General features: G+C 42.9%; 1 protein-coding gene across 1 annotated transcript in view; it reads left to right on the top strand.

Moving 5' to 3' along the window:
* The window catches only part of LOC140128409 (disks large homolog 4-like), a 30,166-nt gene extending 5,872 nt beyond the window's left edge, over nucleotides 1-24,294 (top strand). The window contains exons 6-11 of the mRNA XM_072150111.1: nucleotides 11,263-11,310; nucleotides 11,396-11,497; nucleotides 15,421-15,593; nucleotides 15,672-15,781; nucleotides 23,305-23,396; nucleotides 23,506-24,294. Coding sequence (XP_072006212.1) covers nucleotides 11,263-11,310; nucleotides 11,396-11,497; nucleotides 15,421-15,593; nucleotides 15,672-15,781; nucleotides 23,305-23,396; nucleotides 23,506-23,612 — 632 coding nt within the window. The 3' untranslated portion in view covers nucleotides 23,613-24,294. The remainder of the gene's footprint in view (nucleotides 1-11,262; nucleotides 11,311-11,395; nucleotides 11,498-15,420; nucleotides 15,594-15,671; nucleotides 15,782-23,304; nucleotides 23,397-23,505) is intronic.
* Nucleotides 24,295-24,643: the final 349 nt, after the last annotated feature.

The following is a 24,643-nucleotide window of genomic DNA, read 5'->3' as shown; positions in this document are numbered from 1 at the left end:
CGTCCTGTATATACTATTCCTGTACATTATATATACTACACCCCGTCCTGTATATACTATTCCTGTACATTATATATACGCTACACCCCGTCCTGTATATACTATTCCTGTACATTATATATACACTACACCCCGTCCTGTATATACTATTCCTGTACATTATATATACACTACACCCCGTCCTGTATATACTATTCCTGTACATTATATATACACTACACCCCGTCCTGTATATACTATTCCTGTACATTATATATACTACACCCCGTCCTGTATATACTATTCCTGTACATTATATATACGCTACACCCCGTCCTGTATATACTATTCCTGTACATTATATATACGCTACACCCCGTCCTGTATATACTATTCCTGTACATTATATATACGCTACACCCCGTCCTGTATATACTATTCCTGTACATTATATATACGCTACACCCCGTCCTGTATATACTATTCCTGTACATTATATATACACTACACCCCGTCCTGTATATACTATTCCTGTACATTATATATACACTACACCTCGTCCTGTATATACTATTCCTGTACATTATATATACACTACACCCCGTCCTGTATATACTATCCCTGTACATTATATATACACTACACCCCGTCCTGTATATACTATTCCTGTACATTATATATACACTACACCCCGTCCTGTATATACTATTCCTGTACATTATATATACACTACACCCCGTCCTGTATATACTATTCCTGTACATTATATATACACTACACCCCGTCCTGTATATACTATTCCTGTACATTATATATACACTACACCCCGTCCTGTATATACTATTCCTGTACATTATATATACACTACACCCCGTCCTGTATATACTATTCCTGTACATTATATATACACTACACCCCGTCCTGTATATACTATTCCTGTACATTATATATACGCTACACCCCGTCCTGTATATACTATTCCTGTACATTATATATACACTACACCCCGTCCTGTATATACTATTCCTGTACATTATATATACACTACACCCCGTCCTGTATATACTATTCCTGTACATTATATATACACTACACCCCGTCCTGTATATACTATTCCTGTACATTATATATACGCTACACCCCGTCCTGTATATACTATTCCTGTACATTATATATACTACACCCCGTCCTGTATATACTATTCCTGTACATTATATACACTACACCCCGTCCTGTATATACTATTCCTGTACATTATATATACACTACACCCCGTCCTGTATATACTATTCCTGTACATTATATATACACTACACCCCGTCCTGTATATACTATTCCTGTACATTATATATACGCTACACCCCGTCCTGTATATACTATTCCTGTACATTATATATACTACACCCCGTCCTGTATATACTATTCCTGTACATTATATATACTACACCCCGTCCTGTATATACTATTCCTGTACACTATATATACGCTACACCCCGTCCTGTATATACTATTCCTGTACATTATATATACGCTACACCCCGTCCTGTATATACTATTCCTGTACATTATATATACGCTACACCCCGTCCTGTATATACTATTCCTGTACATTATATATACGCTACACCCCGTCCTGTATATACTATTCCTGTACATTATATATACACTACACCCCGTCCTGTATATACTATTCCTGTACATTATATATACACTACACCCCGTCCTGTATATACTATTCCTGTACATTATATATACACTACACCCCGTCCTGTATATACTATTCCTGTACATTATATATACACTACACCCTGTCCTGTATATACTATTCCTGTACATTATATATACACTACACCCCGTCCTGTATATACTATTCCTGTACATTATATATACAATACACCCCCTCCTGTATATACTATTCCTGTACATTATATATACGCTACACCCCGTCCTGTATATACTATTCCTGTACATTATATATACACTACACCCCGTCCTGTATATACTATTCCTGTACATTATATATACACTACACCCCGTCCTGTATATACTATTCCTGTACATTATATATACACTACACCCCGTCCTGTATATACTATTCCTGTACATTATATATACGCTACACCCCGTCCTGTATATACTATTCCTGTACATTATATATACGCTACACCCCGTCCTGTATATACTATTCCTGTACATTATATATACGCTACACCCCGTCCTGTATATACTATTCCTGTACATTATATATACACTACACCCCGTCCTGTATATACTATTCCTGTACATTGTATATACACTACACCCCGTCCTGTATATACTATTCCTGTACATTATATACACGCTACACCCCGTCCTGTATATACTATCCCTGTACATTATATATACGCTACACCCCGTCCTGTATATACTATTCCTGTACATTATATATATACTACACCCCGTCCTGTATATACTATTCCTGTACATTATATACACGCTACACCCCGTCCTGTATATACTATCCCTGTACATTATATATACGCTACACCCCGTCCTGTATATACTATTCCTGTACATTATATATACACTACACCCCGTCCTGTATATACTATTCCTGTACATTATATACACGCTACACCCCGTCCTGTATATACTATCCCTGTACATTATATATACGCTACACCCCGTCCTGTATATACTATTCCTGTACATTATATATATACTACACCCCGTCCTGTATATACTATTCCTGTACATTATATATACGCTACACCCCCTCCTGTATATACTATTCCTGTACATTATATATACGCTACACCCCGTCCTGTATATACTATTCCTGTACATTATATATACGCTACACCCCGTCCTGTATATACTATTCCTGTACATTATATATACGCTACACCCCGTCCTGTATATACTATTCCTGTACATTATATATACGCTACACCCCGTCCTGTATATACTATCCCTGTACATTATATACACTACACCCCGTCCTGTATATACTATTCCTGTACATTATATATATGCTACACCCCGTCCTGTATATACTATTCCTGTACATTATATATACGCTACACCCCGTCCTGTATATACTATTCCTGTACATTATATATACGCTACACCCCGTCCTGTATATACTATTCCTGTACATTATATATACGCTACACCCCGTCCTGTATATACTATCCCTGTACACTATATATACGCTACACCCCGTCCTGTATATACTATTCCTGTACATTATATATACGCTACACCCCGTCCTGTATATACTATTCCTGTACATTATATATACGCTACACCCCGTCCTGTATATACTATTCCTGTACATTATATATACGCTACACCCCGTCCTGTATATACTATTCCTGTACATTATATATACGCTACACCCCGTCCTGTATATACTATTCCTGTACATTATATATATGCTACACCCCGTCCTGTATATACTATTCCTGTACATTATATATATACTACACCCCGTCCTGTATATACTATTCCTGTACATTATATATACGCTACACCCCGTCCTGTATATACTATTCCTGTACATTATATATACGCTACACCCCGTCCTGTATATACTATTCCTGTACACTATATATACGCTACACCCCGTCCTGTATATACTATTCCTGTACATTATATATACACTACACCCCGTCCTGTATATACTATTCCTGTACATTATATATACGCTACACCCCGTCCTGTATATACCATTCCTGTATATTATATATACACTACACCCCGTCCTGTATATACTATTCCTGTACATTATATATACCCTACACCCCGTCCTGTATATACTATTCCTGTACATTATATATACGCTACACCCCGTCCTGTATATACTATTCCTGTACATTATATATACACTACACCCCGTCCTGTATATACTATTCCTGTACATTATATATACGCTACACCCCGTCCTGTATATACTATCCCTGTACATTATATATACGCTACACCCCGTCCTGTATATACTATTCCTGTACATTATATATACGCTACCCCCCGTCCTGTATATACTATTCCTGTACATTATATATACGCTACACCCCGTCCTGTATATACTATTCCTGTACATTATATATACGCTACACCCCGCCCTGTATATACTATTCCTGTACATTATATATACGCTACACCCCGTCCTGTATATACCATTCCTGTACATTATATATACGCTACACCCCGTCCTGTATATACCATCCCTGTACATTATATATACGCTACACCCCGTCCTGTATATACTATTCCTGTACATTATATATACACTACACCCCGTCCTGTATATACTATTCCTGTACATTATATATACGCTACACCCCGTCCTGTATATACTATTCCTGTACATTATATATACGCTACCCCCCGTCCTGTATATACTATCCCTGTACATTATATATACGCTACACCCCGTCCTGTATATACTATTCCTGTACATTATATATACGCTACACCCCGTCCTGTATATACTATTCCTGTACATTATATATACGCTACACCCCGTCCTGTATATACTATTCCTGTACATTATATATACACTACACCCCGTCCTGTATATACTATTCCTGTACATTATATATACACACTACACCCCGTCCTGTATATACTATTCCTGTACATTATATATACGCTACACCCCGTCCTGTATATACTATTCCTGTACATTATATATACGCTACACCCCGTCCTGTATATACTATTCCTGTACATTATATATACGCTACACCCCGCCCTGTATATACTATTCCTGTACATTATATATACGCTACACCCCCTCCTGTATATACTATTCCTGTACATTATATATACGCTACACCCCGTCCTGTATATACTATTCCTGTACATTATATATACGCTACACCCCGTCCTGTATATACTATTCCTGTACATTATATATACACTACACCCCGTCCTGTATATACTATTCCTGTACATTATATATACACTACACCCCGTCCTGTATATACTATTCCTGTACATTATATATACGCTACACCCCGTCCTGTATATACTATTCCTGTACATTATATATACACTACACCCCGTCCTGTATATACTATTCCTGTACATTATATATACGCTACACCCCGTCCTGTATATACTATTCCTGTACATTATATATACACTACACCCCGTCCTGTATATACTATTCCTGTACATTATATATACGCTACACCCCGTCCTGTATATACTATTCCTGTACATTATATATACACTACACCCCGTCCTGTATATACTATTCCTGTACATTATATATACGCTACACCCCCGTCCTGTATATACTATTCCTGTACATTATATATACGCTACACCCCGTCCTGTATATACTATTCCTGTACATTATATATACACTACACCCCGTCCTGTATATACTATTCCTGTACATTGTATATACACTACACCCAGTCCTGTATATACTATTCCTGTACATTATATATACTACACCCCGTTCTGTATATACTATTCCTGTACATTATATATACACTACACCCCGTCCTGTATATACTATTCCTGTACATTATATATACACACTACACCCCGTCCTGTATATACTATTCCTGTACATTATATATACGCTACACCCCGTCCTGTATATACTATTCCTGTACATTATATATACGCTACACCCCGTCCTGTATATACTATTCCTGTACATTATATATACGCTACACCCCGCCCTGTATATACTATTCCTGTACATTATATATACGCTACACCCCCTCCTGTATATACTATTCCTGTACATTATATATACGCTACACCCCGTCCTGTATATACTATTCCTGTACATTATATATACACTACACCCCGTCCTGTATATACTATTCCTGTACATTATATATACGCTACACCCCGTCCTGTATATACTATTCCTGTACACTATATATACTACACCCCGTCCTGTATATACTATTCCTGTACATTATATATACGCTACACCCCGTCCTGTATATACTATTCCTGTACATTATATATACGCTACACCCCGTCCTGTATATACTATTCCTGTACATTATATATACACTACACCCCGTCCTGTATATACTATTCCTGTACATTATATATACGCTACACCCCGTCCTGTATATACTATTCCTGTACATTATATATATGCTACACCCCGTCCTGTATATACTATTCCTGTACATTATATATACACTACACCCCGTCCTGTATATACTATTCCTGTACATTATATATACCCTACACCCCCTCCTGTATATACTATTCCTGTACATTATATATACGCTACACCCCGTCCTGTATATACTATTCCTGTACATTATATATACGCTACACCCCGTCCTGTATATACTATTCCTGTACATTATATATACACTACACCCCGTCCTGTATATACTATTCCTGTACATTATATATACACTACACCCCGTCCTGTATATACTATTCCTGTACATTATATATACGCTACACCCCGTCCTGTATATACTATTCCTGTACATTATATATACACTACACCCCGTCCTGTATATACTATTCCTGTACATTATATATACGCTACACCCCGTCCTGTATATACTATTCCTGTACATTATATATACACTACACCCCGTCCTGTATATACTATTCCTGTACATTATATATACGCTACACCCCGTCCTGTATATACTATTCCTGTACATTATATATACACTACACCCCGTCCTGTATATACTATTCCTGTACATTGTATATACACTACACCCAGTCCTGTATATACTATTCCTGTACATTATATATACTACACCCCGTTCTGTATATACTATTCCTGTACATTATATATACACTACACCCCGTCCTGTATATACTATTCCTGTACATTATATATACACTACACCCCGTCCTGTATATACTATTCCTGTACATTATATATACACTACACCCCCTCCTGTATATACTATTCCTGTACATTATATATACACTACACCCCGTCCTGTATATACTATTCCTGTACATTATATATACGCTACACCCCGTCCTGTATATACTATTCCTGTACATTATATATACGCTACACCCCGTCCTGTATATACTATTCCTGTACATTATATATACACTACACCCCGTCCTGTATATACTATTCCTGTACATTATATATATACTACACCCCGTCCTGTATATACTATTCCTGTACATTATATATACACTACACCCCGTCCTGTATATACTATTCCTGTACATTATATATACACTACACCCCGTCCTGTATATACTATTCCTGTACACTATATATACACTACACCCCGTCCTGTATATACTATTCCTGTACATTATATATACGCTACACCCCGTCCTGTATATACTATTCCTGTACACTATATATACACTACACCCCGTCCTGTATACACTATTCCTGTACATTATATATACACACTACACCCCGTCCTGTATATACTATTCCTGTACATTATATATATACTACACCCCGTCCTGTATATACTATTCCTGTACATTATATATACACTACACCCCGTCCTGTATATACTATTCCTGTACATTATATATACACTACACCCCGTCCTGTATATACTATCCCTGTACATTATATATACACTACACCCCGTCCTGTATATACTATCCCTGTACATTATATACACTACACCCCGTCCGGTATATACTATTCCTGTACATTATATATACACTACACCCCGTCCTGTATATACTATTCCTGTACATTATATATACACTACACCCCGTCCTGTATATACTATACCTGTACATTATATATACACTACACCCCGTCCTGTATATACTATTCCTGTACATTATATATACACTACACCCCGTCCTGTATATACTATTCCTGTACATTATATATACTACACCCCGTCCTGTATATACTATTCCTGTACATTATATATACACTACACCCCGTCCTGTATATACTATTCCTGTACATTATATATACACTACACCCCCCGTCCTGTATATACTATTCCTGTACATTATATATACGCTACACCCCGTCCTGTATATACTATTCCTGTACATTATATATATACTACACCCCGTCCTGTATATACTATTCCTGTACATTATATATACACTACACCCCGTCCTGTATATACTATTCCTGTACATTATATATACGCTACACCCCGTCCTGTATATACTATTCCTGTACATTATATATACGCTACACCCCGTCCTGTATATACTATTCCTGTACATTATATATACGCTACACCCCGTCCTGTATATACTATCCCTGTACATTATATATACACTACACCCCGTCCTGTATATACTATTCCTGTACATTATATATACACTACACCCCCGTCCTGTATATACTATTCCTGTACATTATATATACCCTACACCCCGTCCTGTATATACTATTCCTGTACATTATATATACGCTACACCCCGTCCTGTATATACTATTCCTGTACATTATATATACCCTACACCCCGTCCTGTATATACTATTCCTGTACATTATATATACGCTACACCCCGTCCTGTATATACTATTCCTGTACATTATATATACACTACACCCCGTCCTGTATATACTATTCCTGTACATTATATATACCCTACACCCCGTCCTGTATATACTATTCCTGTACATTATATATACACTACACCCCGTCCTGTATATACTATTCCTGTACATTATATATACACTACACCCCGTCCTGTATATACTATTCCTGTACATTATATATACACTACACCCCGTCCTGTATATACTATTCCTGTACATTATATATACACTACACCCCGTCCTGTATATACTATTCCTGTACATTATATATACTACACCCCGTCCTGTATATACTATTCCTGTACATTATATATACGCTACACCCCGTCCTGTATATACTATTCCTGTACATTATATATACGCTACACCCCGTCCTGTATATACTATCCCTGTACATTATATATACACTACACCCCGTCCTGTATATACTATTCCTGTACATTATATATACACTACACCCCCGTCCTGTATATACTATTCCTGTACATTATATATACGCTACACCCCGTCCTGTATACACTATTCCTGTACATTATATATACACTACACCCCGTCCTGTATATACTATTCCTGTACATTATATATACGCTACACCCCGTCCTGTATATACTATCCCTGTACATTATATATACACTACACCCCGTCCTGTATATACTATTCCTGTACATTATATATACGCTACACCCCGTCCTGTATATACTATTCCTGTACATTATATATATACTACACCCCGTCCTGTATATACTATTCCTGTACATTATATATACACTACACCCCGTCCTGTATATACCATTCCTGTATATTATATATACACTACACCCCGTCCTGTATATACTATTCCTGTACATTATATATACACTACACCCCGTCCTGTATATACCATTCCTGTATATTATATATACACTACACCCCGTCCTGTATATACTATCCCTGTACATTATATATACGCTACACCCCATCCTGTATATACTATCCCTGTACATTATATATACGCTACACCCCATCCTGTATATACTATTCCTGTACATTATATATATACTACACCCCGTCCTGTATATACTATTCCTGTACATTATATATACACTACACCCCGTCCTGTATATACCAATCCTGTACATTATATATACACTACACCCCGTCCTGTATATACTATTCCTGTACATTATATATACACTACACCCCGTCCTGTATATACCATTCCTGTATATTATATATACACTACACCCCGTCCTGTATATACTATCCCTGTACATTATATATACGCTACACCCCATCCTGTATATACTATCCCTGTACATTATATATACGCTACACCCCATCCTGTATATACTATCCCTGTACATTATATATACGCTACACCCCGTCCTGTATATACTATTCCTGTACATTATATATACGCTACACCCCGTCCTGTATATACTATTCCTGTACATTATATATACACTACACCCCGTCCTGTATATACTATTCCTGTACATTATATATACACTACACCCCGTCCTGTATATACTATTCCTGTACATTATATATACGCTACACCCCGTCCTGTATATACTATTCCTGTACATTATATATACACTACACCCCGTCCTGTATATACTATTCCTGTACATTATATATACACTACACCCCGTCCTGTATATACTATTCCTGTACATTATATATACACTACACCCCGTCCTGTATATACTATTCCTGTACATTATATATACACTACACCCCGTCCTGTATATACTATTCCTGTACATTATATATACACTACACCCCGTCCTGTATATACTATTCCTGTACATTATATATACTACACCCCGTCCTGTATATACTATTCCTGTACATTATATATACACTACACCCCGTCCTGTATATACTATTCCTGTACATTATATATACACTACACCCCGTTCTGTATATACTATTCCTGTACATTATATATACACTACACCCCGTCCTGTATATACTATTCCTGTACATTATATATACACTACACCCCGTCCTGTATATACTATTCCTGTACATTATATATACACTACACCCCGTCCTGTATATACTATTCCTGTACATTATATATACACTACACCCCGTCCTGTATATACTACTCCTGTACATTATATATACACTACACCCCGTCCTGTATATACTATTCCTGTACATTATATATACACTACACCCCGTTCTGTATATACTATTCCTGTACATTATATATACACTACACCCCGTCCTGTATATACTATTCCTGTACATTATATATACACTACACCCCGTCCTGTATATACTATTCCTGTACATTATATATACACTACACCCCGTCCTGTATATACTATTCCTGTACATTATATATACGCTACACCCCGTCCTGTATATACTATTCCTGTACATTATATATACGCTACACCCCGTCCTGTATATACTATTCCTGTACATTATATATACGCTACACCCCGTCCTGTATATACTATTCCTGTACATTATATATACGCTACACCCCGTCCTGTATATACTATTCCTGTACATTATATATACACTACACCCCGTCCTGTATATACTATTCCTGTACATTATATATACACTACACCCCGTCCTGTATATACTATACCTGTACATTATATATACACTACACCCCGTCCTGTATATACTATTCCTGTACATTATATATACACTACACCCCGTCCTGTATATACTACTCCTGTACATTATATATACACTACACCCCGTCCTGTATATACTACTCCTGTACACTATATACCCGGTTTCTCAGTGGGCCGTCTCTTGTATTCTCTCTGTAGGTCGGGAGGACGCGGTGCTGAGCTATGAGATGGTTGTACATATGGAAGGTCGGTGACTCTCCCGCTGGTTATGAAGGACTTTCTCCCTTTGTTCCCTTCTTACATCGCTGTCTGTTGTCTCCTCTCTGTGCAGTGCACTACGCCCGTCCCATCATCATCCTGGGCCCTGGGAAGGACAGGGTTAATGACGACCTTCTCTCAGAGTTTCCTGATAAGTTTGGCTCCTGCGTTCCTCGTGAGTATCTCTGGCGTTTCCTGGGGGGGGGTCCTGGTTAGGGGCGATGTCCTCTGGGTGTCCCGGTGGGGGGAGTCCTGGTTAGGGGCGATGTCCTCTGGGTGTCCCTGGGGGGTCCTGGTTAGGGGCGATGTCCTCTGGGTGTCCCGGGGGGGGGGGGGGTCCTGGTTAGGGGCGATGTCCTCTGGGTGTCCCTGGGGGATCCTGGTTAGGGGAGATGTCCTCTAGGTGTCCCTGGGGGGTCCTGGTTAGGGGCGATGTCCTTTGGGTGTCCCTGGGGGATCCTGGTTAGGGGAGATGTCCTCTAGGTGTCCCTGGGGGGTCCTGGAAAGGGGCGATGTCCTCTGGGTGTCCCGGGGGGGGTCCTGGTTAGGGGCAATGTCCTCTGGGTGTCCCGGGGGGGGGGGGTCCTGGTTAGGGGCGATGTCCTCTGGGTGTCCCGGGGGGGTCCTGGTTAGGGGCGATGTCCTCTGGGTGTCCTGGGGGGGTCCTGGTTAGGGGCGATGTCCTCTGGGTGTCCCGGGGGGGTCCTGGTTAGGGGTGATGTCCTCTGGGTGTCCCGGGGGGGGGGGGTCCTGGTTAGGGGCGATGTCCTCTGGGTGTCCCGGGGGGGTCCTGGTTAGGGGCGATGTCCTCTTGGTGTCCCTGGGGGGTCCTGGTTAAGGGCGATGTCCTCTAGGTGTCCCTGGGGGGTCCTGGTTAGGGGCGATGTCCTCTGGGTGTCCCTGGGAGGTCCTGGTTAGGGGCGATGTCCTCTGGGTGTCCCTGGGGGATCCTGGTTAGGGGAGATGTCCTCTAGGTGTCCCTGGGGGGTCCTGGTTAGGGGCGATGTCCTCTGGGTGTCCCTGGGGGGTCCTGGTTAGGGGCGATGTCCTCTGGGTGTCCCTGGGGGATCCTGGTTAGGGGAGATGTCCTCTAGGTGTCCCTGGGGGGTCCTGGTTAGGGGCGATGTCCTCTGGGTGTCCCGGGGGGGGTCCTGGTTAGGGGCGATGTCCTCTGGGTGTCCCGGGGGGGGTCCTGGTTAGGGGCGATGTCCTCTGGGTGTCCCTGGGGGATCCTGGTTAGGGGAGATGTCCTCTAGGTGTCCCTGGGGGGTCCTGGTTAGGGGCGATGTCCTCTGGGTGTCCCGGGGGGGGTCCTGGTTAGGGGCGATGTCCTCTGGGTGTCCCGGGGGGTCCTGGTTAGGGGCGATGTCCTCTTGGTGTCCCGGGGGGGGGGGTCCTGGTTAGGGGCGATGTCCTTTGGGTGTCCCGGGGGGGGGGTCCTGGTTAGGGGCGATGTCCTCTGGGTGTCCCGGGGGGGGGGGTCCTGGTTAGGGGCGATGTCCTCTGGGTGTCCCTGCGGGGTCATGGTTAGGGGCGATGTCCTCTGGGTGTCCTGGGGGGGTCCTGGTTAGGGGCGATGTCCTCTGGGTGTCCCTGGGGGGTCCTGGTTAGGGGCAATGTCCTCTGGGTGTCCCGGGGAGGTCCTGGTTAGGGGCGATGTCCTCTGGGTGTCCCGGGGGGGGGGGGGTCCTGGTTAGGGGCGATGTCCTCTGGGTGTCCTGGGGGGGTCCTGGTTAGGGGTGATGTCCTCTGGGTGTCCCGGGGGGGGGTCCTGGTTAGGGGTGATGTCCTCTGGGTGTCCCGGGGGGGGGGGTCCTGGTTAGGGGCGATGTCCTCTGGGTGTCCCTGGGGGGTCCTGGTTAGGGGCAATGTCCTCTGGGTGTCCCGGGGAGGTCCTGGTTAGGGGCGATGTCCTCTGGGTGTCCCGGGGGGGGGGGGGGTCCTGGTTAGGGGCGATGTCCTCTGGGTGTCCTGGGGGGGTCCTGGTTAGGGGTGATGTCCTCTGGGTGTCCCGGGGGGGGTCCTGGTTAGGGGTGATGTCCTCTGGGTGTCCCGGGGGGGGGGTCCTGGTTAGGGGTGATGTCCTCTGGGTGTCCCAGGGTCAGGGACCAGCCTTACAGAATAGTCCCTTATATCCTGCGTCTTACCCAATGGATGCGTCTCTAGGGATGTCCTGGAATATTCCAACCAATCCAGATCTACCAGGAGGCGGCCGTAGTCTCCCCGCACAGCATTGAGGGGCTGCCCGTGATTTGTTGGCTTCTTGTTGAGGCTGCGATGGGAAGACAAGACCCCAGAGATATTTCATGGGGCAATAATTCCACCTCTCAGCCTCTAATCATTTAGATATTGGGGCACATTTACTTACCCAGTCCTGTCGCTATCCCGCGGTGCGTTGTCCGACGAGGATTCGGGTCCGGCACGATTCTCTAAGGTCGTGCGTCCGAGTTCCTTCCTGTGTCGCTGCTGCGCCGAGGTCCGCCGGAGTTCACCTTCTTCTTCCTGGTGCATGTGAGTGCTGATCCTGCGACACATTTCCTTTTTAAAATTTGTCCGAAACCGTTGGGCTGCACGACGGCCACGCCCCCAATTTCTGTCGCATGCAAGCCGGCGCCGATGTGCCACAATCCGATCGCGTGCGCCAAAAACCCGGGGAAATTCAGGGCAAAAGAGAAATATTCGGGAAACCCGACAAAAGTGCAGCGTTCGGACCCTTAGTAAATGAGCCCCATTGGGTTGTGGCACATCGGCGCCGGCTTGCTTGCGACAGAAATCGGTAGGCGTGGCCATCGGATAACCGGACGGATTCGGATAAACCGCGGAATTTTAAAAAGGAAATGTGTCGCAAGATCAGCACTCGCATGCACCGGGAAGAAGAAGGTGAACTCCGGCGGACCTCCGCGCAGAAGCGAAAGATGCAGAAACTCGGGCGCACGGACCTCAGTGAATTGCGGCAGACTCGAACCTGACAACGCACCGGAGGATCGCGACAGGACCGGGTAAGTAAATGTATCCCATTGTGTCTGTCTCCTAGACTAGTGGCTTCAGCACCAACCCAATAGTGAAAGCAGTTTGGTGATGATGATGATGATGGACTGGTGACTGTGGTCATGGTAGATGATGATGATGATGATGATGATTATGGACTGGTGACTGTGGTCACGGCGGATGATGATGATGATGGACTGGTGACTGTGGTTACGGCAGATGATGATTATGGACTGGTGACTGTGGTCACGGCGGATGATGATGATGATGATGATGGACTGGTGACTGTGGTTACGGCAGATGATGATGATGATGATGGACTGGTGACTGTGGTCACGGTAGATGATGATGATGATGGACTGGTGACTGTGGTCATGGCGGATGATGATGATGATGATGGACTGGTGACTGTGGTCACGGCGGATGATGATGATGATGGACTGGTGACTGTGGTTACGGCAGATGATGATGATGATGATGGACTGGTGACTGTGGTCACGGTAGATGATGATGATGATGGACTGGTGACTGTGGTCATGGCGGATGATGATGATGGACTGGTGACTGTGGTCACGGCGGATGATGATGATGATGATGATGGACTGGTGACTGTGGTCACGGCGGATGATGATGATGATGATGGACTGGTGACTGTGGTCATGGTAGATGATGATGATGATGATGATTATGGACTGGTGACTGTGGTCACGGCGGATGATGATGATGATGATGGACTGATGACTGTGGTTACGGCAGATGATGATGATGATGATGGACTGGTGACTGTGGTCATGGCGGATGATGATGATGATGATGATGATGGACTGGTGACTGTGGTCATGGCGGATGATGATGATGATGATGATGATGGACTGGTGACTGTGGTCACGGCGGATGATGACGATGATGGACTGGTGACTGTGGTTACGGCAGATGATGATGATGGACTGGTGACTGTGGTCATGGCGGATGATGATGATGATGATGATGGACTGGTGACTGTGGTTACGGCAGATGATGATGATGATGGACTGGTGACTGTGGTCACGGCGGATGATGACGCTTGGTATGACTGCCATACGCCAACCCTCTCCACCTTCCTCTCCACAGATACGACGCGTCCAAAGCGAGATTATGAGGTGGATGGAAGAGATTACCACTTTGTATCATCTCGGGAAAAGATGGAGAAAGACATTCAGAGTCACAAGTTTATTGAGGCGGGACAATATAATGGTCACCTATACGGCACAAGCGTGCAGAGCGTACGGGAGGTTGCCGAGCAGGTAATGGCGGCCCCGTCCTTTCATGGTTCTCCAGGGTTACCTCCTGCGTAATCCTAATCCCTGGTAATCTCTTCTCAGGGTAAACATTGTATCCTTGATGTCTCGGCTAACGCTGTCCGACGTCTGCAGGCGGCTCAGCTCCAGCCCATCGCCATCTTTATACGGCCCAAGTCTCTGGAGAACATCCTGTAAGTGTCTCGCACCTCCTCGCCCATAAAGAGGAGAGACATCTGGTCTTTTGGTCATGCATGTTCTTCTGTGAAGATATAGGGGGACATTAATCATAGGGGGTCTGAGCTTCGCCTTTTTTTGTGCCTAATTTTGCACCAAATTTGTCTTAAATTCCTCCCCTATATATATAAAGTCATTTGTGACCAATCATGAAGCGAGAAGGGGACAGAACGTTCCGGGCTCTATAACCGCACTGAAGGATTTTTTATGTTTCATAGAGATCATTTTTTTTCCAGTAATGTAAAGGGAGGATTTTTGAGGTGCTCCTAAACTATGAGCAATGTCCCCCATGGAGTCCCCCGTACTCCATCACAAATGTTGTATATTTGTATACAAGCGGATAGACCAGGTCCATCAACAGTACTGAATACAGATGGTTTCCATTGGCCATGTTCTGTTTGGTTGATCAGGTCTCCGTCCAGGAGTTTGTAGAGATATGGTCACCATTGCTAAGGGTCTACTGTGGAAATGTAGCTCCTTGATGAGCTTCTGTTGTAGAGATCTAGTCCATCCATAAAGTTCTGGTGTAGAGATCTAGTCCATCAATACAATTCTGGTGTAGAGGTCTGGCCCATGACTGATGTTGTAGTGTAGGGATCTAGTCCATGACTGATGTTGTAGTGTAGAGATCTAGTCCATGGCTGATGTTGTAGTGTAGAGATCTAGTCCATGGCTGATGTTGTAGTGTAGAGATCTAGTCCATGACTGATGATGTAGTGTAGAGATCTAGTCCATGACTGATGTTGTAGTGTAGAGATCTAGTCCATGGCTGATGTTGTAGTGTAGAGATCTAGTCCATGACTGATGTTGTAGTGTAGAGATCTAGTCCATGACTGATGTTGTAGTGTAGAGATCTAGTCCATGGCTGATGTTGTAGTGTAGAGATCTAGTCCATGGCTGATGTTGTAGTGTAGAGATCTAGTCCATGACTGATGTTGTAGTGTAGAGATATAGTCCATGACTGATGTTGTAGTGTAGGGATCTAGTCCATGACTGATGTTGTAGTGTAGAGATCTAGTCCATGACTGATGTTGTAGTGTAGAGATCTAGTCCATGGCTGATGTTGTAGTGTAGAGATCTAGTCCATGACTGATGTTGTAGTGTAGAGATCTAGTCCATGGCTGATGTTGTAGTGTAGAGATCTAGTCCATGACTGATGTTGTAGTGTAGATATCTAGTCCATGGCTGATGTTGTAGTGTAGAGATCTAGTCCATGACTGATGTTGTAGTGTAGGGATCTAGTCCATGACTGATGTTGTAGTGTAGAGATCTAGTCCATGGCTGATGTTGTAGTGTAGAGATCTAGTCCATGACTGATGTTGTAGTGTAGAGATCTAGTCCATGGCTGATGTTGTAGTGTAGAGATCTAGTCCATGGCTGATGTTGTAGTGTAGGGATCTAGTCCATGACTGATGTTGTAGTGTAGAGATCTAGTCCATGGCTGATGTTGTAGTGTAGAGATCTAGTCCATGGCTGATGTTGTAGTGTAGAGATCTAGTCCATGGCTGATGTTGTAGTGTAGAGATCTAGTCCTTGACTGATGTTGTAGTGTAGAGATCTAGTCCATGACTGATGTTGTAGTGTAGAGATCTAGTCCATGACTGATGTTGTAGTGTAGAGATCTAGTCCATGACTGATGTTGTAGTGTAGAGATCTAGTCCATGACTGATGTTGTAGTGTAGAGATCTAGTCCATGACTGATGTTGTAGTGTAGGGATCTAGTCCATGACTGATAATCTAGTGTAGAGATCTAGTCCATGACTGATTATCTAGTGTAGAAATCTAGTCCATGACTGATGTTGTAATGTAGAGATCTAGTCCATGACTGATGTTGTAGTGTAGGGATCTAGTCCATGACTGATAATCTAGTGTAGAGATCTAGTCCATGACTGATAATCTAGTGTAGAAATCTAGTCCATGACTGATGTTGTAATGTAGAGATCTAGTCCATGACTGATGTTGTAGTGTAGAGATCTAGTCCATGACTGATGTTGTAGTGTAGAGATCTAGTCCATGACTGATGTTGTAGTGTAGAGATCTAGTCCATGACTGATGTTGTAGTGTAGAGATCTAGTCCATGACTGATGTTGTAGTGTAGAGATCTAGTCCATGACTGATGTTGTAGTGTAGGGATCTAGTCCATGACTGATGTTGTAGTGTAGAGATCTAGTCCATGACTGATGTTGTAGTGTAGAGATCTCGTCCATGACTGATGTTGTAGTGTAGAGATCTAGTCCATGACTGATTTTGTAGTGTAGGGATTTCGTCCATGACTGATGTTGTAGTGTAGAGATCTAGTCCATGACTGATGTTGTACTGTAGAGATCTAGTCCATGACTGGTGTTGTAATGTAGAGATCTAGTCCATGACTGATGTGGTACTGTAGGGATCTAGTCCATGACTGATGTTGTAATGTAGAGATCTAGTCCATGACTGATGTTGTAGTGTAGAGATCTAGTCCATGACTGATGTTGTAGTGTAGAGATCTAGTCCATGACTGATGTTGTAGTGTAGAGATCTAGTCCATGGCTGATGTTGTAGTGTAGAGATCTAGTCCATGACTGATGTTGTAGTGTAGAGATCTAGTCCATGACTGATGTTGTAGTGTAGAGATCTAGTCCATGACTGATGTTGTAGTGTAGAGATCTAGTCCATGACTGATGTTGTAGTGTAGAGATCTAGTCCATGACTGATGTTGTAGTGTAGAGATCTAGTCCATGACTGATGTTGTAGTGTAGAGATCTAGTCCATGACTGATGTTGTAGTGTAGAGATCTCGTCCATGACTGATGTTGTAGTGTAGAGATCTAGTCCATGACTGATGTTGTAGTGTAGAGATCTAGTCCATGACTGATGTTGTAGTGTAGAGATCTAGTCCATGACTGATGTTGTAGTGTAGGGATCTCGTCCATGACTGATGTTGTAGTGTAGAGATCTAGTCCATGACTGATGTTGTAGTGTAGAGATCTAGTCCATGACTGATGTTGTAGTGTAGAGATCTAGTCCATGACTGATGTTGTAGTGTAGAGATCTAGTCCATGACTGATGTTGTAGTGTAGAGATCTAGTCCATGACTGATGTTGTAATGTAGAGATCTAGTCCATGACTGATGTTATAGTGTAGAGATCTAGTCCATGACTGATGTTGTAGTGTAGAGATCTAGTCCATGACTGATGTTATAGTGCAGAGATCTAGTCCATGACTGATGTTGTAGTGCAGAGATCTAGTCCATGACTGATGTTGTAATGTAGAGATCTAGTCCATGACTGATGTTGTAGTGTAGAGATCTAGTCCATGACTGATGTTGTAGTGTAGAGATCTAGTCCATGACTGATGTTGTAGTGTAGGGATCTAGTCCATGACTGATGTTGTAGTGTAGGGATCTAGTCCATGACTGATGTTGTAGTGTAGGGATCTAGTCCATGACTGATGTTGTAGTGTAGAGATCTCGTCCATGACTGATGTTGTAGTGTAGAGATCTCGTCCATGACTGATGTTCTAGTGTAGAGATCTAGTCCATGACTGATGTTGTAGTGTAGAGATCTAGTCCATGACTGATGTTGTAGTGTAGGGATCTAGTCCATGACTGATGTTGTAGTGTAGAGATCTAGTCCATGACTGATGTTGTAGTGTAGAGATCTTGTCCATGACTGATGTTCTATTGTAGAGATCTCGTCCATGACTGATGTTGTAGTGTAGAGATCTAGTCCATGACTGATGTTGTACTGCAGGGATCTAGTCCATGACTGATGTTGTAGTGTAGAGATCTAGTCCATGACTGATGTTGTAGTGTAGAGATCTAGTCCATGGCTGATGTTGTAGTGTAGAGATCTAGTCCATTGCTGATGTTGTAGTGTAGAGATCTAGTCCATGACTGATGTTGTAGTGTAGAGATCTAGTCCATTGCTGATGTTGTAGTGTAGAGATCTAGTCCATGACTGATGTTGTAGTGTAGAGATCTAGTCCATGACTGATGTTGTAATGTAGAGATCTAGTCCATGACTGATGTTGTAGAGTAGAGATCTAGTCCATGACTGATGTTGTAGTGTAGAGATCTAGTCCATGACTGATGTTCTAGTGTAGAGATCTCGTCCATGACTGATGTTGTAGTGTAGAGATCTAGTCCATGACTGATGTTGTAGTGTAGAGATCTAGTCCATGACTGATGTTGTAGTGTAGAGATCTAGTCCATGACTGATGTTGTAGTGTAGAGATCTAGTCCATGACTGATGTTGTAGTGTAGAGATCTCGTCCATGACTGATGTTGTAGTGTAGAGATCTAGTCCATGACTGATGTTGTAGTGCAGAGATCTAGTCCATGACTGATGTTGTAGTGCAGAGATCTAGTCCATGACTGATGTTGTAGTGCAGAGATCTAGTCCATGACTGATGTTGTAGTGCAGAGATCTAGTCCATGACTGATGTTGTAATGTAGAGATCTAGTCCATGACTGATAATCTAGTGTAGAGATCTAGTCCATGACTGATGATGTAGTGTAGTGATCTAGTCCATGGCTGATGTTGTAGTGTAGAGATCTAGTCCATGACTGATGTTGTACTGTAGAGATCTAGTCCATGACTGATGTTGTAGTGTAGAGATCTAGTCCATGACTGATGTTGTAGTGTAGAGATCTAGTCCATGACTGATGTTGTAGTGTAGAGATTTAGTCCATGGCTGATGTTGTAGTGTAGAGATCTAGTCCATGGCTGATGTTGTAGTGTAGAGATCTAGTCCATGACTGATGTTGTAGTGTAGAGATCTAGTCCATGACTGATGTTGTAGTGTAGAGATCTAGTCCATGACTGATGTTGTAGTGTAGAGATCTAGTCCATGACTGATGTTGTAGTGTAGAGATCTAGTCCATGACTGATGTTGTAGTGTAGAGATCTAGTCCATGACTGATGTTGTACTTTAGGGATCTAGTCCATGGCTGATGTTGTAGTGTAGAAATCTAGTCCATAACTAATGTTGTAGTGTAGAGATCTAGTCCATGACTGATGTTGTAGTGTAGAGATCTAGTCCATGACTGATGTTGTAGTGTAGAGATCTAGTCCATGACTGATGTTGTAGTGTAGAGATCTAGTCCATGGCTGATGTTGTAGTGTAGAGATCTAGTCCATGGCTGATGTTGTAGTGTAGAGATCTAGTCCATGACTGATGTTGTAGTGTAGAGATCTTGTCCATGACTGATGTTGTAGTGTAGAGATCTAGTCCATGACTGATGTTGTAGTGTAGAGATCTAGTCCATGACTGATGTTGTACTGCAGGGATCTCGTCCATGACTGATGTTGTAGTGTAGAGATCTAGTCCATGACTGATGTTGTAGTGTAGAGATCTAGTCCATGACTGATGTTGTAGTGTAGAGATCTAGTCCATGACTGATGTTGTAGTGTAGAGATCTAGTCCATGGCTGATGTTGTAGTGTAGAGATCTAGTCCATGGCTGATGTTGTAGTGTAGAGATCTAGTCCATGACTGATGTTGTAATGTAGAGATCTAGTCCATAACTGATGTTGTAGTGTAGAGATCTAGTCCATGACTGATGTTGTAGTGTAGAGATCTAGTCCATGACTGATGTTGTAGTGTAGAGATCTAGTCCATGACTGATGTTGTAGTGTAGAGATCTAGTCCATGACTGATGTTGTACTTTAGGGATCTAGTCCATGACTGATGTTGTAGTGTAGAGATCTAGTCCATGACTGATGTTGTTGTGTAGGGATCTAGTCCATGACTGTTGTAGTGTAGAGATCTAGTCCATGGCTGATGTTGTAATGTAGAGATCTAGTCCATGACTGATGTTGTAGTGTAGAGATCTAGTCCATGGCTGATGTTGTAGTGTAGAGATCTAGTCCATGACTGATGTTGTAGTGTAGAGATCTAGTCCATGACTGATGTTGTAGTGTAGAGATCTAGTCCATGACTGATGTTATAGTGTAGAGATCTAGTCCATGACTGATGTTGTAGTGTAGAGATCTAGTCCATGACTGATGTTGTTGTGTAGGGATCTAGTCCATGACTGATGTTGTTGTGTAGGGATCTAGTCCATGACTGATGTTGTAGTGTAGGGATCTAGTCCATGACTGATGTTGTTGTGTAGGGATCTAGTCCATGACTGATGTTGTAGTGTAGAGATCTAGTCCATGACTGATGTTGTACTGCAGGGATCTCGTCCATGACTGATGTTGTAGTGTAGAGATCTAGTCCATGACTGATGTTGTAGTGTAGAGATCTAGTCCATGACTGATGTTGTAGTGTAGAGATCTAGTCCATGACTGATGTTGTAGTGTAGAGATCTAGTCCATGGCTGATGTTGTAGTGTAGAGATCTAGTCCATGGCTGATGTTGTAGTGTAGAGATCTAGTCCATGACTGATGTTGTAATGTAGAGATCTAGTCCATGACTGATGTTGTAGTGTAGAGATCTAGTCCATGACTGATGTTGTAGTGCAGAGATCTAGTCCATGACTGATGTTGTAATGTAGAGATCTAGTCCATGACTGATGTTGTAGTCTAGAGATCTAGTCCATAACTGATGTTGTAGTGTAGAGATCTCGTCCATGACTGATGTTGTAGTGTAGAGATCTAGTCCATGACTGATGTTGTAGTGTAGAGATCTAGTCCATGACTGATGTTGTAGTGTAGAGATCTAGTCCATGACTGATGTTGTACTTTAGGGATCTAGTCCATGACTGATGTTGTAGTGTAGAGATCTAGTCCATGGCTGATGTTGTAATGTAGAGATCTAGTCCATGACTGATGTTGTAGTGTAGAGATCTAGTCCATGGCTGATGTTATAGTGTAGAGATCTAGTCCATGACTGATGTTGTAGTGTAGAGATCTAGTCCATGACTGATGTTGTAGTGTAGAGATCTAGTCCATGACTGATGTTATAGTGTAGAGATCTAGTCCATGACTGATGTTGTAGTGTAGAGATCTAGTCCATGACTGATGTTGTTGTGTAGGGATCTAGTCCATGACTGATGTTGTTGTGTAGGGATCTAGTCCATGACTGATGTTGTAGTGTAGGGATCTAGTCCATGACTGATGTTGTTGTGTAGGGATCTAGTCCATGACTGTTGTAGTGTAGAGATCTAGTCCATGACTGATGTTGTAGTGTAGAGATCTAGTCCATGACTGATGTTGTAGTGTAGAGATCTAGTCCATGACTGATGTTGTAGTGTAGGGATCTAGTCCATGACTGATGTTGTAGTGTAGAGATCTCGTCCATGACTGATGTTGTAGTGTAGAGATCTAGTCCATGACTGATGTTGTAGTGTAGAGATCTAGTCCATGACTGATGTTGTAGTGTAGGGATCTAGTCCATGACTGATGTTGTAATGTAGGGATCTAGTCCATGACTGATGTTGTAGTGTAGGGATCTAGTCCATGACTGATGTTGTAGTGTAGGGATCTAGTCCATGACTGATGTTTCTATTTTGAGATCTGTTCTTAATCTTCACTTCTTTTTTTTATGTCCCAACAGAGAAATTAACAAACGTCTTACCGAGGAACAAGCCAGAAAAACATACGAGAGATCCACGAAGCTGGAGCAGGACTTCACCGAGTGCTTTTCAGGTGAGATACTGATGGGATGATTGCTGTGTGCGGGGGAGTCTTCGGGCCCCTCAGGTCCAGGCTGCCATTGGGTGCATTCATCCAACCTTCTGTGTCTTCTTCTCCACAGCGGTGGTCGAGGGCGACAGCTTTGAAGAAGTCTACCATAAAGTTAAGGGGATCATCGAGGATCTTTCAGGACCCTACATCTGGGTTCCATCCCGAGAAAGACTTTAAAACCATGAAATAGCGGAGACTTCTCTCTCCTGGAGCATTGTAAATGTGGAGGCAATAAGGCACTCCGGCACGTATCCGGCATCACCATGCCACGCCCACCTGGAGTGCCTGATTACTTCTGAATGGGGCTGACATATCCCTGCACAGGAGACCTGCCCCATGGAGCTTCTATAGGATTTTCTGTGTGTATCTTGTACATGCACAAACTCTCTATAGAGCACGGCCTGGCTCTGCTGTACATGCTCAGCTCCTCATGGGAGGGGTTTCCTCGTGAGCCTGCCCCTGCTATGGGTGGAGCCTGTTGTATAAAAGACTTTTAGTCCTGGTTTTTTATCTCGCTGTCTGCGTCATTTTGTGCATGCGTCTTATACTGGAAGGGGGAGGACTTGGAATTAATGGACAATTACCCCATTATTCCCCCCATTCCCTACGCACATGCCCTAAAAGTACTGGGCAATATGGACACAAACTGCCCCTTGTGGGGCAGTAGATTCATGGATGTCTCCTTAGCTCTCAAACAAAGCCATGGAGGGGTGAAGTGTGCCACGTTCTGCAGGTCCTGTCACATGACAGATGTGTGCGGAGAGCAGTGAGCGGCGGGCCCCGGAAGGTCAAGGGTCACAGAGCGTAAAGTAATAACAAATCAAATATTTTATGTGGATAAATAAAATGTTATATATTTTCTCGTTGTGGTTTCTTTAAACTTACCGGGGTATGTCCACATGCCCCCACACTCATACACACATACATCCACATGCCCCCACACTCATACACGTATACATCCACATGCACACACACTCATACACATATACATCCACATGCACCCCCACTCATACACACATACATCCACATGCCCCCACACTCATACACACATACATCCACATGCCCCCACACTCATACACACATACATCCACATGCACCCCCACTCATACACACATACATCCACATGCCCCCACACTCATACACACATACATCCACATGCACACACACTCATACACACATACATCCACATGCACACACACTCATACACA

This window comes from Engystomops pustulosus, chromosome 4 (genome assembly GCF_040894005.1).
Source record: "Engystomops pustulosus chromosome 4, aEngPut4.maternal, whole genome shotgun sequence".
NCBI lineage: Eukaryota > Metazoa > Chordata > Amphibia > Anura > Leptodactylidae > Engystomops > Engystomops pustulosus.
This window is presented reverse-complemented; position numbering and strand designations above follow the sequence as displayed.